At 35.4% G+C, this 15,360-nt stretch overlaps 2 protein-coding genes across 7 annotated transcripts in view; one reads left to right on the top strand and one right to left on the bottom strand.

Moving 5' to 3' along the window:
* AP4E1 (adaptor related protein complex 4 subunit epsilon 1) overlaps nt 1-15,360 on the top strand; it is a 304,079-nt gene that overhangs the window by 57,432 nt on the left and 231,287 nt on the right. For all 3 annotated transcript variants that reach the window (XM_056810189.1, XM_056810192.1, XM_056810191.1), the window contains exon 2: nt 536-669. The gene's annotated coding sequence lies outside the window, so the exon portion shown is untranslated. The remainder of the gene's footprint in view (nt 1-535; nt 670-15,360) is intronic.
* SPPL2A (signal peptide peptidase like 2A) overlaps nt 1-15,360 on the bottom strand; it is a 57,226-nt gene that overhangs the window by 40,752 nt on the left and 1,114 nt on the right. For all 4 annotated transcript variants that reach the window (XR_008914878.1, XM_007479947.3, XM_007479944.3 and 1 more), the window contains exons 2-3: nt 1,428-1,544; nt 953-1,132 (exon numbers count right to left, since the gene is read on the bottom strand). Coding sequence is in view for 3 of the 4 variants with exons in the window: in XM_007479947.3 (XP_007480009.1) it covers nt 953-1,132; nt 1,428-1,544 (297 nt within the window). In the remaining variant the exon portion in view is untranslated. The remainder of the gene's footprint in view (nt 1-952; nt 1,133-1,427; nt 1,545-15,360) is intronic.

Consider the following 15,360-nt stretch of genomic DNA (forward strand, 5'->3'; position numbering starts at 1 on the left):
AGCCTTTTACAAAGCAGAGAAATATTTTATATTCTCTGGACATGAGGTTGTACTTGAACTTTCAAAACAAAACTACTGAAACTATAAGTAATTTTTCCAATTTGATTATTAACATGTGCATACATTTTAACAATATAAACACCAAGTTACTAAAGTAAAAAGAAGAGCAGTAAGGGCTAGGCAATGGAGGTTAAGTGACTTGCCCAGGGTCACACAGTTGGAAGTGTCTGAGGCCAAATTTGAACCCAGGACCTCCTGTCTCTAGGCCTGGCTCTCAATCCACTGAGCCACCGAGCTGCCCCCTCAATTGTTTTTTTATTCCATTAATTGTTCTGGTATGAGAAAGGGTATGATCTGATGAGAAGAGGGTCTTCTAAAAATAAGAATGATTTAAAATTAAAAGATGTCAATAAAATGTATTTTAAAAAATGAAATATTGAGTTACAAAATACTTTACATAAACAATCATGCTTATAGTACTTTTGCTTTATTTTATGGTTATTTCCTAATATATCTCTTTTCTCTCTCCACCTAGAAAGCCATCACTTAAAACGAAGATGAAAAGAAAAAGGCAATTAAGCAAGATAAATCAACACATCAACTAAGTCTGACAGCATATATAGTATTACACATCCAGAGCCTACCACCTTCCACAAAGAAGGAAGCAAGGTATGTTTTCAAATCTCTCTTGTAGGTCAAAGTAATACAGTATTTTCTAAAAGGAGTCTTCTGCAAAAAGCCTTTTCTGGTTTCCCCAGCCTCAGTCACTAGAGCCTTTCCCTTAATTGGAATCCTCACACTTGGTATAATATAAGGATATAGTAAGTGCTTAATAAATGCCAACTGATAAACTGTTCTTTTGTTCTTTAACCTTATGTTGCAGTAGTCATTTTTCTGATATTGCTTTTCTGGTTTTGCGTTTTGCTTATTTTTTAAGGCCATTTATACTTACAAGTAAACTGCCATTAGCAATCAATAATGCTTTAGCACCTCCTCTCTGGGCAATCCTGGCTTTTTCCAGAAATTCACAAGTGCCCCATGATACTGCAACTGCTTTGTTCTTTATTCCAGTGGAAGGAATATCCGAAAAGTTGCAGAGTGGTGAGGTCAGGTTTTCCAGACTAAGTGAAGTCTGCAAATGTAAGAAATACTTTTAGTTCCCATGGTAAGTAATACACCCCTCCCTCCAAAAAGTCCTCCTTAACAAGAAACAAGTAGCATTTTGATACTTCAGACTTGCAAATGAGATATATTTGATCCTAATTCATTCCTAAGAATTATAATTATTATAAGAAGCTCCCAACCTGATGGTTCCACAGGCTGTAGCTTATTATAGCAATGTAAATGAAAAAAGCAAAATCATATTCATATTATAAAATCCAAGTTTAATCTCAGTATCTTCATTTTCATATAGATTATCTACTTACTGAATTTTCTAGTGTAGGGGGAAGAGCTTTCCAATATGGATTATATAGCATGCAGTAGTCCTTAGATGATAATGTTCCATTTCCATGTGCATGTATGATTCCTTCCTGAGCAACTGTCTAAGAACAAAAAATTCTACATGAACAATTTTGTTTAGTAATGACTCGAGACTTATTGAACAGTGTTTATATACAAGTTTAGCCTTTACATTACATAACCACATTTCCTCAAGAAAAGATTTTGAAGGGATTTGCCTATTTGTGGGATATTTTAAAACTATAAACACGATCAACCAATAAACATTTATTATGTGCTTACTATGTGCCAGGAACTGAGTTAAGTGATAGGGAACAAGAAGAAGCAAAATATTGTTCCTGAATTGAGAGTTTACATTCATTTAACTACATATAAAACAAATTATATATAGAATAAATAAGAATTAAAAGAGGGAAAGTACTAGAATGATGAGGGATTAAGTAGGGCTTCCTGTAAAGAGACAGAGAAGAGAGAGTACTGCAGGCATAAAGAACAGTTAGAGAAAATTCTCAGAGTCCAGAGATGGATAATCAGATGGATTCATGCACAAACTTTTTTTTTTTTATGACGCATACACAATCTTTTATGCAGATACATCTATATATGGTGTTGGTAAACTTCTGGGGAAGATGACTCCAATAATATGATAAATTCATTACTCCCAACACTGACTATATTTCACTTCTAACCATTTAAAATTTTTGTTATCTCGTAGGCATTAAATAAAATGTAATGGGAATATCTACCCTTCCACACTCCAATACCAATTATAGACACTAGGTACATCATCAATTTTAATCTCAGTTTACAAAGTAGTGTAAATTGGAAAGAGGGACAAAAGTTATTTGATGATTGCTCCCTGACCTTCCTATCACATATTTATAGATACCTATTCTGTTATGTATTCTAAGAAACACAAGAGAAGTTTAAGAGCTGTTCCCTACACTCAGGAAAATGTACACATCTTATCATTATAGAATCTCAGAGTTAGAAGGTTTGATTTTTAACTGACAAAGAATCCATTCTACCATAATGCTAACAAGCGACCATTAAATCTTTGTTTGAAGGTTTTAAGTGAATCGAAGCATGCTATCTACAGGGGCAGCTCACTCCACTTTAGGAGAGCTCTAATTATTGATAAACTTTACATAAAGTTGAAATCAACTTCTGTACACTTCTATCCATTGCTCCCAGTCCTCAGATTTTAAGGAGATCAAACTAATACCTCTACCTTTTGAGAGCCCTTCAAGCACATGAAGATGACTATATATCTATATATCCTGAGTCTTTTTAATCTCTAGACTAAATACTCAGTTCCTTCAACCAATTTTCATATAACTAAGAGGCTTTGCCCTATCTTAGTAACTTTTCTCTAGATAACTTTCTCTTCAGCTTATCAAATGCTCTTTTTAAATGTGATGCTCAGATTTTCTGGGATAATTTTGGATGTGCCTCTCCTAATATAGACTAAAACTGCACTGTTTGGGGGAAGCTGGGTGGCTCAGTAGATTGAGAGTCAGGCCTATAGATGGGAGGTCCTAGGTTCAAATCTGGCCTCAAGACACTACCTAGCGGTGTGACTCTGGCCAAGTCACTTAACCTCCATTATCTATCCTTTACCACTTTTCTGCCTTGGAACCAAAACACAGGATTGACTGTATGATAGAAGGTTAAGTTGTTTTTTTTTTAAATTGCATTGTCTGATTCACTTCATATTCTTGGCACACATCTCTGCTGTCTTGGATGTTTTCTTTTCCATTTTTCTCTAACAAGTGAAGATATTATATTTACCTTTACTAAATTTATTCATATTAGATTCAGTCTCAAATTCTAGCCTATCAAAATATTTTTCTATCTTTTCATCGAATGTTATCTCTCCTTCCCAGTTTAGTATTATTTGTAAATTTGAAAAGCAAGACATTTATGCCTTTAACATTTTTAGCATTGACTTGTATAAATAGCACCGAGCCAAGAAGAGAACACTGGCAACTTCTCTCCCTAGTGACTTCAATATATTAATAATGACTACACTTTGGGACCAGTCATTCAATTGATCCTGAATACACCTAAACATACTACTTTCTAGCTTATTTCTCACCATCTTTTCTACAAAAATAGCATAGCTTCATCAGACATTTTGTTAATGTCCAGATAAACTACAGCTACAACACTCCTTATCTAAAGTGGCCTATTGTGATGAAGCTATGTTAGCTCTTTGTGATCATGGCTTCTTTTTGTAGTTATTCTATCCCTTTAATGATTGGTTCCAGATTTTTTGTCAGGAACCAGAGAAAATTAGTTCTGTAGTTTTATATCACCTCTCCCATCTCCTGCTGACAGAGTATTAAGAATTATATTTGTCAGTTCCATCAACTGGTTAATCAGTTTATCTGATGACTTGAACTCATAAGGGCAGCTTTAACCAGGCCATCAAGTCACTTTTAGCTATTTTCGCTTTGTCCTTTCCAGTCCACAGATAATTCTCTTTGGCAGAGAAAAGAGAAACAAAGTAGGAATTAAAACAGTTCTATCTTCCTTCCATTATCTGCTATCATCTCATCTACCCCAAGGGACAATCATTTCCTCTTTTTTTAAAAAATCTTCTTTTGTTCAATATACAAGCCCTTTTCTTTTCTTTAGTATCCTACACAATTCTCATTTCATTCTGAACTTAAGGATTTCTGACACAATTTATACAGAATAGTACTGCACTTCTGTATTCACCTTCCTTTACCTTTGAATCCCATTTTTGATGTCATTTTAATATTGAAATTAGTCTGAGTTCCCTAGGTATTCACATTTATGTCTTTAGACAACTTTTTTCTTCTTCAACAGAATTACCTTTCTGTCCCCAAAATTTCATTTGAGAGCTCTTATCCCTCTTGAGCTTATTTCTTCTCCTATAAAATTCAAGGCCATGGGATCCTTTCTCTTGATTCTCTGAAATACTCTCCCCAAATCTACAGTACATATCGGACTATACTGGGTTATTCTTTCCTTCTCTACCATAGATTTAAAAATAAAGAGTTTACTTCCCTCAAAGTAGAAAAATTACTGGAGTTGAAGCCTGGAAACCTGGGTTCAAATTCCATCTCAGACACTACCAGTTTGTTACATGTACCACCTATCTTATAGGACCCTCACAAAGAAAGTATTGTGAAAATTTTAATGCACCATATAAATAGTGGCTGTTTCTCAACATACTGGACAGAGAACTGAACTTAGATTCATAAGACCTTAGTTTGAATCTCATCTCAGATACTAGCTAACCACCCCCTTAGGGGGCCGTGAGCAGGGCTTTTAAAGATTAAATCACAAATAGGTATGGGGATGCTGGTGATCAGTTCATGAAGACATAAGATATCCAAGCACAAGAAGAGATTAGGAGTTGACATCAGCTCCTGAAGAGGAACAGGATGGCAGGAACAGTCCTTAGGGTTCCTTCATTAAAATTTCCAATTGGGCACTGCCTGTTCAACAGATCTCATCAGGGCTTCCAGGAGTTTTGGAATGGTAGCCCTCTGCTGCTGGCATTAGCAAGGACGGGATACATTCCTTACAATCACACTCTACATTATTATTATTTAAGTATTTTAAATACCCACAGATAACATCTTTTTTTTTTCCTCTGTTTTCCTTTAATAATTATCATACATTGATATCTTGGTCCCCAGTGAGGAAGATTAGTTTGTTTAGAAGATGGTACCAAAGAACAGAAAAGAATTTGGATTTCTGGACTTTGACTTAAAATATAGGAATAATAAATTTGTGACTAGAGATAAGAGTATACCTATCACGAGCTGGTAAAAATATATTTGCGTAGAATCTTAGAAATATGGCTCTAAGCAAAAAAAAAAAAAAGCAGGGGGGCAGGAGGGGAGATAGAGAAAAGTACATATGTATATTCACCCATCTAGATGCCATAGAGAATACCATGTAGGAAGAAAAAGCAATAAAGGGTCCTAATAATTCACAGAAGATGAATTCAAGAAAGAAGCTAGCATATCTAAGTACCCTATATTATATAACTAAGAGACATGTGGTACAAAGATAACTGGGAGCATGGCCGACTTACCTGCCATTCAATTCACAAACTTTCATTAAATGTTTTTTATATGCAAGGCCATGTGTTAGGCACTGGAGACACAAAGGTGGATGCAAGAGACCCTGCTTTCAAGCTTACTGTTTAATGAGGGGAAGTACATAGATACAAATAACTATGATAGAAAAGAGAGTGTAAGTACAAAAAGGTCTATAGCAAAGTGTTTAGAAAAGGTAGGAGGAAGAAATTACTTTCAACTAATAGGCTGGAGACAGAGAAAGAAGGATGAGTTACAGGGCAAGGATTTATGGAGATGGCACTTGAGTTGTTCCCTAAAGAGTAATGCAATAGGTAAATGGTGATGGGGAGATGAGTATTCATTTGGTACTTTGGAAGGATGGAAAGGGGTAAATCAATGAGGAGTACTCTAGGTAGGTTGGAATTAAGAGGGGGGGGGGGGAGAGTATAGAGATTATACTAAGAGGAATAGCAAGAAATAAGGTGAGAAAGATAAGTTGGAGCTAGCATGTAAAGGACCTTAAATGCTTGGGTCAGGAGCTATTCCATGTAGGCATTAGAAGGTCACTGAATTTAAATGGAGGAGTGGTACATTAGAAAGATTATTTAGGTAATGATATGAAAGATCATAGGACTTTGAGCAGAAAGGCACCTTAGAGATCTTCTCCAAGTCTTTCATTTTACTGAGGCCCAGAAGAGTTAAAATGACTTGATGAAAATCACATGAATAGTTCGTGGCAGGGGCAGTTAAACCTAGCCTTCCTGATTTTCTATGCAGCACTCTATCCATTAGATAAAAAATGGACTGAAAACAAGATTAGCCTAGAAGCAAAACAAAACAAAAAACAACCCATTAGAATGGTAGTATAGTAGTATATAGGAAAACACACACACACACACACACACACACACACACACAATAAGGGCCTCAACTAGAGTGGCTACAGTGCAAAAAAAAAAAGAGGGTAAACTTAAAGAGTTATAATGAAGGTAGAATGAATGAATAAATGAATGAAAGAGGTATTTATTAAGTGCTTACTATGTACAAAGCCTTAAACTAAGTGTTGGGTAAACAAATATGAAAGTAAGTCTAGTCTGGCAAATGATTGGATTCCCAAGGTAAGGAAGAGGAAAGAATAAAAAACGACTCCAAAGTTACAAATTTGGTTCACTAGGAGGATGGTGATATCACTAACAGAAATAGAAACCAAAATAAGGTAGAATTGTAGATGTGGGGATAGAGATGAATAATTAGATTTAGATGCCTAAGTTTAAAGCGGCAACATCAGCAGAATATTTAGATGGTTATAGCTACAAGGCATTTAGAAAGAGGAGACTTCAGAGGCAGCTGGGTCACTCGGTGGATTGAGAGGTCTAGAGATGGGAGGTCCTAGGTTCAAATCTGGCCTCAGACACTTCTCAGCTGTGTGACCCTGGGCAAGTCACTTAATCCCTATGCCTAGCCCTTACCATTCTTCTGCCTTAGAGCCAATACACAGTATTGATTCTAAGACAGAAGGTAAGGGTTAAAAAAAAAAGAAAAGAAATAGGAGACTTGAAATTCATGGGGAAGTTAGGAAAGAAGTTATAGATTGGAACTTTTCTACATGAGAGTGATTGTAAAGTGATGAGATTTCCAACAAAGACTAGATAGAAAGAACAGGGCCAGTATATGATTTAGACTTGAAAGGTGATACCATAAGTAAATTAGGGGAAAAGAGTTTATTTGTCAGATCCATGGAGAAGGGAAGAATTTATGGCCAAAAATGAATAAGTTTGACTATTAAGTTAAAAATATTTTTATACGAACAAAGCCAATGCAACCAATGTTAGAACAGAAACAAGAAACTAGAAAAATTTTTTAATAAATTTCTCTTATAAAGGTCTCATTTCTCAAATATAAAGAGACGTTGGTCAAATTTATAAGCATACTCGTCATTCATTCCCCAACTGACAAATGGTAAAAGAATATAAATAAGCAGTTTTCAGTTGAAGAAATAAAAATCAAAGCTGTCAATAATCATATGAAAAAATGTTCTAAATCTTTCTTGATTAGAGAATCTCCAAATTAAAACTAGTCTGAGGTATCATCTCTTCCTATCAGATTGGCCAATATGACAGTAAAGGAAAATGATAAATGTTGGAGTAGATGTGGCAAAATTGGGACATTAATGCATTGTTGGTAGAATATTGAACTGATTCAACCATTCTGGAGGACAATTTGGAACTGTGCCCAAAGGAATATAAAACTTGCATACCCTTTGAAAGGACCTACTTGTATAAAAATATTTATAGTAGCCCTTTTTTTGTGGTGGCAAACAATTAGAAATTGAGGGGATGCTCTCAATCAATCCCTCATCATTTGGGGAATGGCTGAGCACAATGTGATATATGATGGTGATGGAATACTATTGTGCTGTAAGGAATGATGAACAGGATGATTTCATTAACTGATGGAGACTGAAATAAGCAGAACCAAAAGAACATTGTACATAGTAACAGCAATATTATGAGATGATCAACTGCAAAAGACTTAGCTACTCTCAGCAATAGAATGATCCAAGACAATTCTGAGGGATTTATGACAAACAATGCTATCCACCTCCAGAAGAAGAACTATTGGAGTTGGAATGTAGATCAAAGCATATGATTTTTCACTTTAGTTTACTAGGTATATGAGTATTCTCTTACAGCAATGAACAATATGGAGATAGGTTTTCATGATGATACATGTTTAATCCAGATCAAATTGCTTACTGTCTCCAGGAGTGGGGAGGGAGGGGGAGAGGGAGACAATTTGACTCTTAAAACTTTAGAAAACTTGTGTGGAAAATTGTTATTATATATAATTGGTAAAACCAAATATTTTTTTAAAGATTTTTTTTTTTAAAGAAAGAAAGAAGAGGACCAAGATCAGACATTTAGGGTATATTGATATGAGTAAGAAGATGGGATAGTACCATTAAAGAGAAAGAAACATATTATATATATATACTTGCTATAATATCAATGCATACCCAAAAGCTTTAAACTATGGGAACCTGCCATTTATTGATAAATTGTTATGGGACTGTGATTGATGTTTGTGTCTGATCCCAGAAAAAAGGATAAAAACAAGGAGCACAGACTTAACCTGAAATAGTGCCAAAAAGAGCACACAGGAAATACTAGTGTGAGATTTGAAGTTGCGATGCTTGACATATGTTAAGTCCTAGGACTTCCTTGTATCTACACTCTTTGTGAAGTACTCATACAAGTACCAAAATTTGACTATCATGCTGGCTCCCTATATTCCTGAGAACGACAAAAAAATCAGACCAGGGAATGATGCTTCCCTATCAAAATAGAATTATAGTTCCTTTCCTTCTTATAGTATGACAACTTCCGGTAGTCTTGGCTGCAAATGGGTAAGTGAAATTTTACTGCATTCTGTCCTACAGACTTATGGGATAGAAATTACTTTAAATTGGACTTGTACAAGGGCCTATTATGAATTTATTCTGGCTTACTCAACATTTTATATACATAGATTTTGGCATTTTGATTCTGATTTTGAATTTTTTTCTTCTTTCTCCCAAAAGTTTAACTTTCTTCCATTTTTTCTTTATATTTTTGTTTTTGTTTTGTTTTTATTGCCTTTCAATTCTTTTAATAACTGACTCATACACCCCCACAACTCAACAATGCATCCTGAGATGAACTAGATTTTTTTAAACATCCATTTCAGGGGGGTGGGTGGGTTGTATTTTAATAAAAATCCAAGATTTTGACATTTTTTTTGCTTGAGAAAGATCTTCAAGGAAGAAGCTTGCTAACTCCTGAATCTAAAGAATGAACTATTACAGAAAGATGCCAGAAAACCTACACTACAGGAAGATCCAGAATGAACCTTTGGATGTGGCTGATTGAACTGAAGTTTGATTGAACATTTATTGTAAATGTACACTTTTATGACAAAGGGGATTGCCTCTAATTTGGCTTTTTGTCAATGCGCCTAGCAAAACATTGGTTTTGCTTTCTCTCTTTTCTATTCCTTCCTAACTATTGTAATTTCATAGTTGGGATGTTTACAAGACCCATCTGAGAGACTAGTCTTCCTCGGGCCTCAGGGGGCTTGTGAATTTTAAAGCTATTTCACCCTAATTAGACTGTACTTTAGAAGATTTGATTTAGCTATTTCCTAATCAATAACAATAGAGATACTTGGAATAATAGAATTAGGTCTTGGGAAGTCCACATTTTCTCCACCCTCCTTAGTTTAACAAGATTAGGAAGGTCTGCACCAAACTCAAAGATTAAGTATCTGAGAAAAAGGCAACAGACATGTGCAGAAAAAGCAGACAGACCCCTGGGCTGACCTAAGTCAAGCTAAGGATCATTGGTACAGATGAGATGCAGGAAAGTGACATAAAACCATCTATATAAGGCACTCACTGGCTCTCTTCGCCCTCTTTCCCTGGAGAGGCAACTCTGGCTGGCAGTGTGCTAGGCGTTTTGGTCACCTTGGAGTGGTGGTGGTGAGTTTGCCTTGAGCTGATTCAGGTTCGGGCATCTGGGTTTAGCCCTTCTTTTTCTGGAGTTCCAGCTGACTCCTTCCTCCTTCATACTCCAAAACCTTACTTCCTTATCTCCTGATCTCCCCACCCAATACTAGCCAGGTGGGGGGAGAGGGAGAGAAAAAAACTACTCCTTCTACTTCTTCCTTCTCCTTAATCTCCTCCACTATCAATTAAATCACCATAAAAAATTCCAGCTGACTTGGGTATTTTATTATTTGAGATTTCCCCTGGCAACCACTTAAATTTAGATTTTCAGTCTCAACCATAATTTTAACCTTTACAAACTGAATCTAAGAGAAGGCAACAAGAAGATGGTCCACAGCATTTGATGATGAAGAGAGACTAAGTCAAAAGAAAAAAAAAACACAATTTCACTCTCAGACATCCAAATTTCCTCTAAAATATACTAATTTTCATGAGTAAATTCATGGGTGACAAGGCTACAATGAGCTGTAGGAACTTTTGAAAAATGTGTAAATATTTTCACACTGTACAGTTTTCTTTTAAAAATTGCTTTTTAATTAATATGCTCATTAAGTATTAGGGCTGAAATGGATCTCAGAGACTATCTAGTTTATCCTCTCATTTTTTTCAGAGAAAGAAACTAAAAACTAGTATGGTAAACTGACTAGACTAATTTTACATGTCTGGTAGTTAAAAGGCCAGGACAAGAACTCTTTTCCTCTATTGTCTTAAATATATCCCACTGCAGTGCCCCAAGTATACCTGAATGTTTCCTTGACACTGTTCCCTTGATACTGTCTTTAATTGTGTATACTCATCCTCTCCTCACTTAATTAATTCTTAGATTTGCTGACTAAGGCCTGCTTCACAATATACAGACCATTCACAATTTTATAGACCTATGATCTTCTCAGTCTTCATCTTTTCAGACTTAAGAGTCCTAATATTTTTATGACTATCATCATAGAGTAATCTTCCATACCTTTAATCAAATCAATCTCCTCTAACTAGTTCTATTTTATCTTTGGGCCTGCTTCACCACATACAGACCATTAACAATTTTATAGACTTTGGACCTATGATCTTCTCAGTCTTCATCTTTTCAGATTTAAGAGTCCTAATATTTTTATGACTATCATCATAATCTTCCATACCTTTAATCATATCAATCTCCTCTAATTAGTTCTATTTTATCTTTGGTGTGGTGAAGTTGAATGAGAAGAATCATGATTTTTGTATAAGGGTAAGCTTTTTTATTTGTAATGCCATTTTTGGCAATAGTCACTATTTTCTTGGTCATTTTGACTACAGCAATGCCTTGGGCTGACCTCTTCAGGGATCAGTTTATAATGATTTGAGTCTCTTAGAAATAGATTCTAGCCTTAGGAATTTGTGTCAATTCCTTTTAGTCATTAGATGTGGGGCAGCTAGTGAGCACAGTAGAGTGCCAGGTCTAGAGTCAGAATGGAATCAAGATGATTTGATTTCAAACTGATCTCAGATTCTTCCTAAATGTGTGATTCCGTGTGACTTGATTGCCTAGCCCTTGCTGCTCTTTTGTCTTAGAATGAATACTAAGACCGAAAGTAAAGAGTTTTTTTAAAGGATTTTAGATGTCAGATATTTATCAGAATTGTTAATCACAAAGAGTTCTTAGAAAACATTTTAAGAAATCATACAAAAATTTCTTGAACTCAACAGATCCAAAACTGAATTAATTTCCATTCAGAAATTAATTCCTTATTTCTTCTGAAAAATCTAAATTCCTTATTCCTACTGAGGTTGGCATCATCCTTCCAAACTTAAGACTCAGTCTCACCTTTTCCCTTTCTCTAAGTATCTAATTAGTCTTGCAGATTCTACCTCCATTACAGCTCTAAAATCAGTCCTTTATTTCCATTCATAGGGCCATTACTTTAGTTCAGATTAAGGCTTTTTTGCTTCTAGTTTTACAATAGCTTCCTAACTAGTCTCTCTCCTTCCAACCTCTTTTATTTTTAATCCATGCTTTATACAATTAACAAAATAATCTTTCTACTGCACAGGTCAGACCAAGTCACATCGCCCCTTCCCAATGCCTACCTACTCTGCCCAGGCTTCACTGCCACTAGAATAAAATACAAACTTTCTAGTTTAGCAATTGAAAGCCTATAAAATCTGGCTCCTGCCTACCTTTCTAGACTTGGAACAACTCAAGATTTTAGCTTCACTTTTCTACTTTCTCATTTTTGAACACCACATTCTATTTCCATACCTTTGCATAAGCTGACTTCCATATCAGGTATGTCTCCTTTCTCCCCAGATTAAAAAAAACAACACAAAAAACTGGTTATCAACAAATAACCGAAGGCAGGGACTGTATGACTTTTGTAATTGTATTCTCAGAGCCTAACAATATCTTATTATATAATGGGATTTTAATGCTTGATTCCTGCCATTTTTTAGTACCCATCTTGAAACTTGAATTAATTTAATAATGTACAAAATGTTGTCTCCATAAGCAGAATATCAATTTCCTGAAGGCCAAGACCGTTTGACTCTTGTCTTTGTATCCTCACTGCCCTGTAACTCCTAACTGCTTAATAAATGCTTGCTGAATTTAATTTATTGGTCAGAAGGCCTATTCTTTAAGTATAGTTTAGTAATTTTTTTCTCTTCATGAATTATCTTGAGTTTATGGTTCCTTCCTAACCATGTTACAGCTTACACCTCAGTACCCTTCAGTACCTTCTTATGACCTCCAGAATCTAAAGGCAAAATACAAGAGTTCTCTTTATTTAGGGGCAGATACATTCCAAGATCTACCAAAGATGACTGAAACTGGAGATATAAATGAACATTTACTGACCACCTATATATATGCGTTCTCTCTCCCCATACCTATTCCTCAGTTGGGTGTTCCAGGCCCACCCCAAAGAAGACAAAACAAAAACTCATAAAAAGCAAAACAAGGTGAAAGCAGAAGAGCCCACCAGAGTCTTGGGATTGACACCTGAATAACTAAACCTTGGATAAGGGGGTTGTACAGTACTCAGATGTTCGAAGTCCTTCAAAGCCTGACCTTCCTTTTCCAGTCTTATTCCCCACCCCAACCCCCGACATTGTCTGCAATCCAAACCAGTGGCACTGTAATTCTTACTGTCCAAGAATACTCTCCTTTCTCATCAACTTCCTTTAAGTCCCAGATAAAATTTGTCTAAAGGAAGTCTTTCCTGATCCTTCTTACTTCTAGTGCTCTCTCTCTATTGATTATTTCCCAATTTATCTTGCATTTAGCTTGATTGTACATAGTTATTTGCCTACTGTCTCCCCTATTGGACTGTGAAATCCTCAAGAGCAGTATAAAAGTATATAGTATAAAAAGAGCAGTATAAAGCATGTAGCATTAATTCTAAGCTTAACGTTAGGGGTTTAAAATAAAACACACACACACACACACACACACACACACACACACACACACACACACCCAGTAAACAGAAAGCAGGGAGAAAATGGTACCTGCTGGGCAAAGATTCATAGGATGAACTTACTTCAAAGAACCACTTTGTTTGAATTTCATAGTGGATAGCCTCCTGGACCTGAAGTTGGGAAGCCCTGTGTTCACATTCAGCTTCAGGCACTTACTAGCTGTGTGATCCTAGGCAAGTCACTTAACTTCTGTTTGCCTCAGTTTCCTCAACTGTAAAACAGGGCTAATATTAAAACCTATCTCTTAGGGTTTTTGTGAGGATCCAATGAGATAATTTGTAAAAAGTCCTAGTAGGTGCTATATAAATGCTAATCTCCTTTCCTTCCTTTACCCTCCTTTTACAGAATAAGAACAAAGAGAGGGCAGAGTAGCTAGAGGAAGTAAAAGGAAAAAGTTAAAGTGAAGGACAAGAAACTTATTGAAGAAATATAATAAGGGGGAAAAAGACCCTACAAAGCACAGGAATTCAGGAAGGAGTCTAAGAGAAAGGCAATAGAGAGCAGAAGAGGAGAAATAAAGGTGTCAAAGGTAGGGAAGAAAGGATATATTTCAAATAAGTCATAAAAGTCTAATTGAAACCAAGCAAATACAGTGAAAAGCATAAAAAACTAGAAATGCATAAGAGGATAGAAAGTGAGATATGCAGCCTATTGGGCTCTGAGGCACAAATAGCAAAATGGGAAGGAAAATCGAATTCAAATGTTTTATAGGAAATTGAGTTAAGGGTATCTGGGGAGACTTTCTGTGTTAGGAAAAACTGTAAATGTATTTTATTTTTTTAAAAAAGATATTCTAAATAAAATTTTTAAAAGCCTATCAGGATTACATGAAATGGTATAAAGTACTGTAGAAGGTGTCAAGAACTAGAGAAAACAGGAAAATTACATATTTTCTAGATACTTTTAAACTATATTAGTTTTCAAGAACTTAGTCCCTCTCACTAAATTGCCAGCTTCCTAAAGACTATATGTATAAACATATGCATGTGTATATATATATATGTATATATATATACACACTCACTAATGATCCTAAAGATCTTCCCAAAATAAAAACCCCTATTTTTTTATACCAATATTCTTCTAGTAGTCTTTTTATATGTTTTCAAATAATGGAGCATTACAGTCTCCAAAGAATTAAACTTGAGTAGCACATAAAAGAGAATTGAGAGGGACATCAGGGATGTGAGTAGGTTGCAATAACATTAGGAACAAAATTAAAAAATTAGAGTGAAAGGGATGTCACAGGGAAATTAATGTTAGAAAAAGATTAGCTAATGACTTAGTGATGATAAATACCTCCAAAGAGCCTGAGTACCCTCAAGAAGAAAGGGAGGTCACTAGCACTTTGGAGGCACCAACCAATTGTAGAATTTACTGCCAGACAAGAATTACATTGGATGGGCCAGTAGGTATGGGTTGTGATCTACACCATTAAAAGGACCATTCAAATCAACAAAATCATAAATCCATTTTAGTATTCCCTCCCCCAAGACTTTAAGATAGTTCATTTCATTTATATTTCCTGTACAGCACGGAATACTTACAAGGATAAACTGGTAGAATTTAATTTATTAATGATGAATCTTTACTGCAATAGACTCTTAAATATAACCTTTCACAGGTGTTTGCTAGACCAAGCATGATCAATATGGATTTGGGTATTTTAAAAATTCGTAAAACAGTATCCAGGAAAAAAGTTTTCTCCAAGATTTGCGGTCACATTTAAATGCTAACCTAAAGAGGGTTGGTTTAGATATCCTTTCTCCTAGCTTTAAATTTACTACGATCACATAGCCTATTTAAGGTGACACTGCAGTAAACTTCTGAAACGTCAAGGTGAAA

Source organism: Monodelphis domestica, chromosome 1, assembly GCF_027887165.1.
Source record: "Monodelphis domestica isolate mMonDom1 chromosome 1, mMonDom1.pri, whole genome shotgun sequence".
NCBI lineage: Eukaryota > Metazoa > Chordata > Mammalia > Didelphimorphia > Didelphidae > Monodelphis > Monodelphis domestica.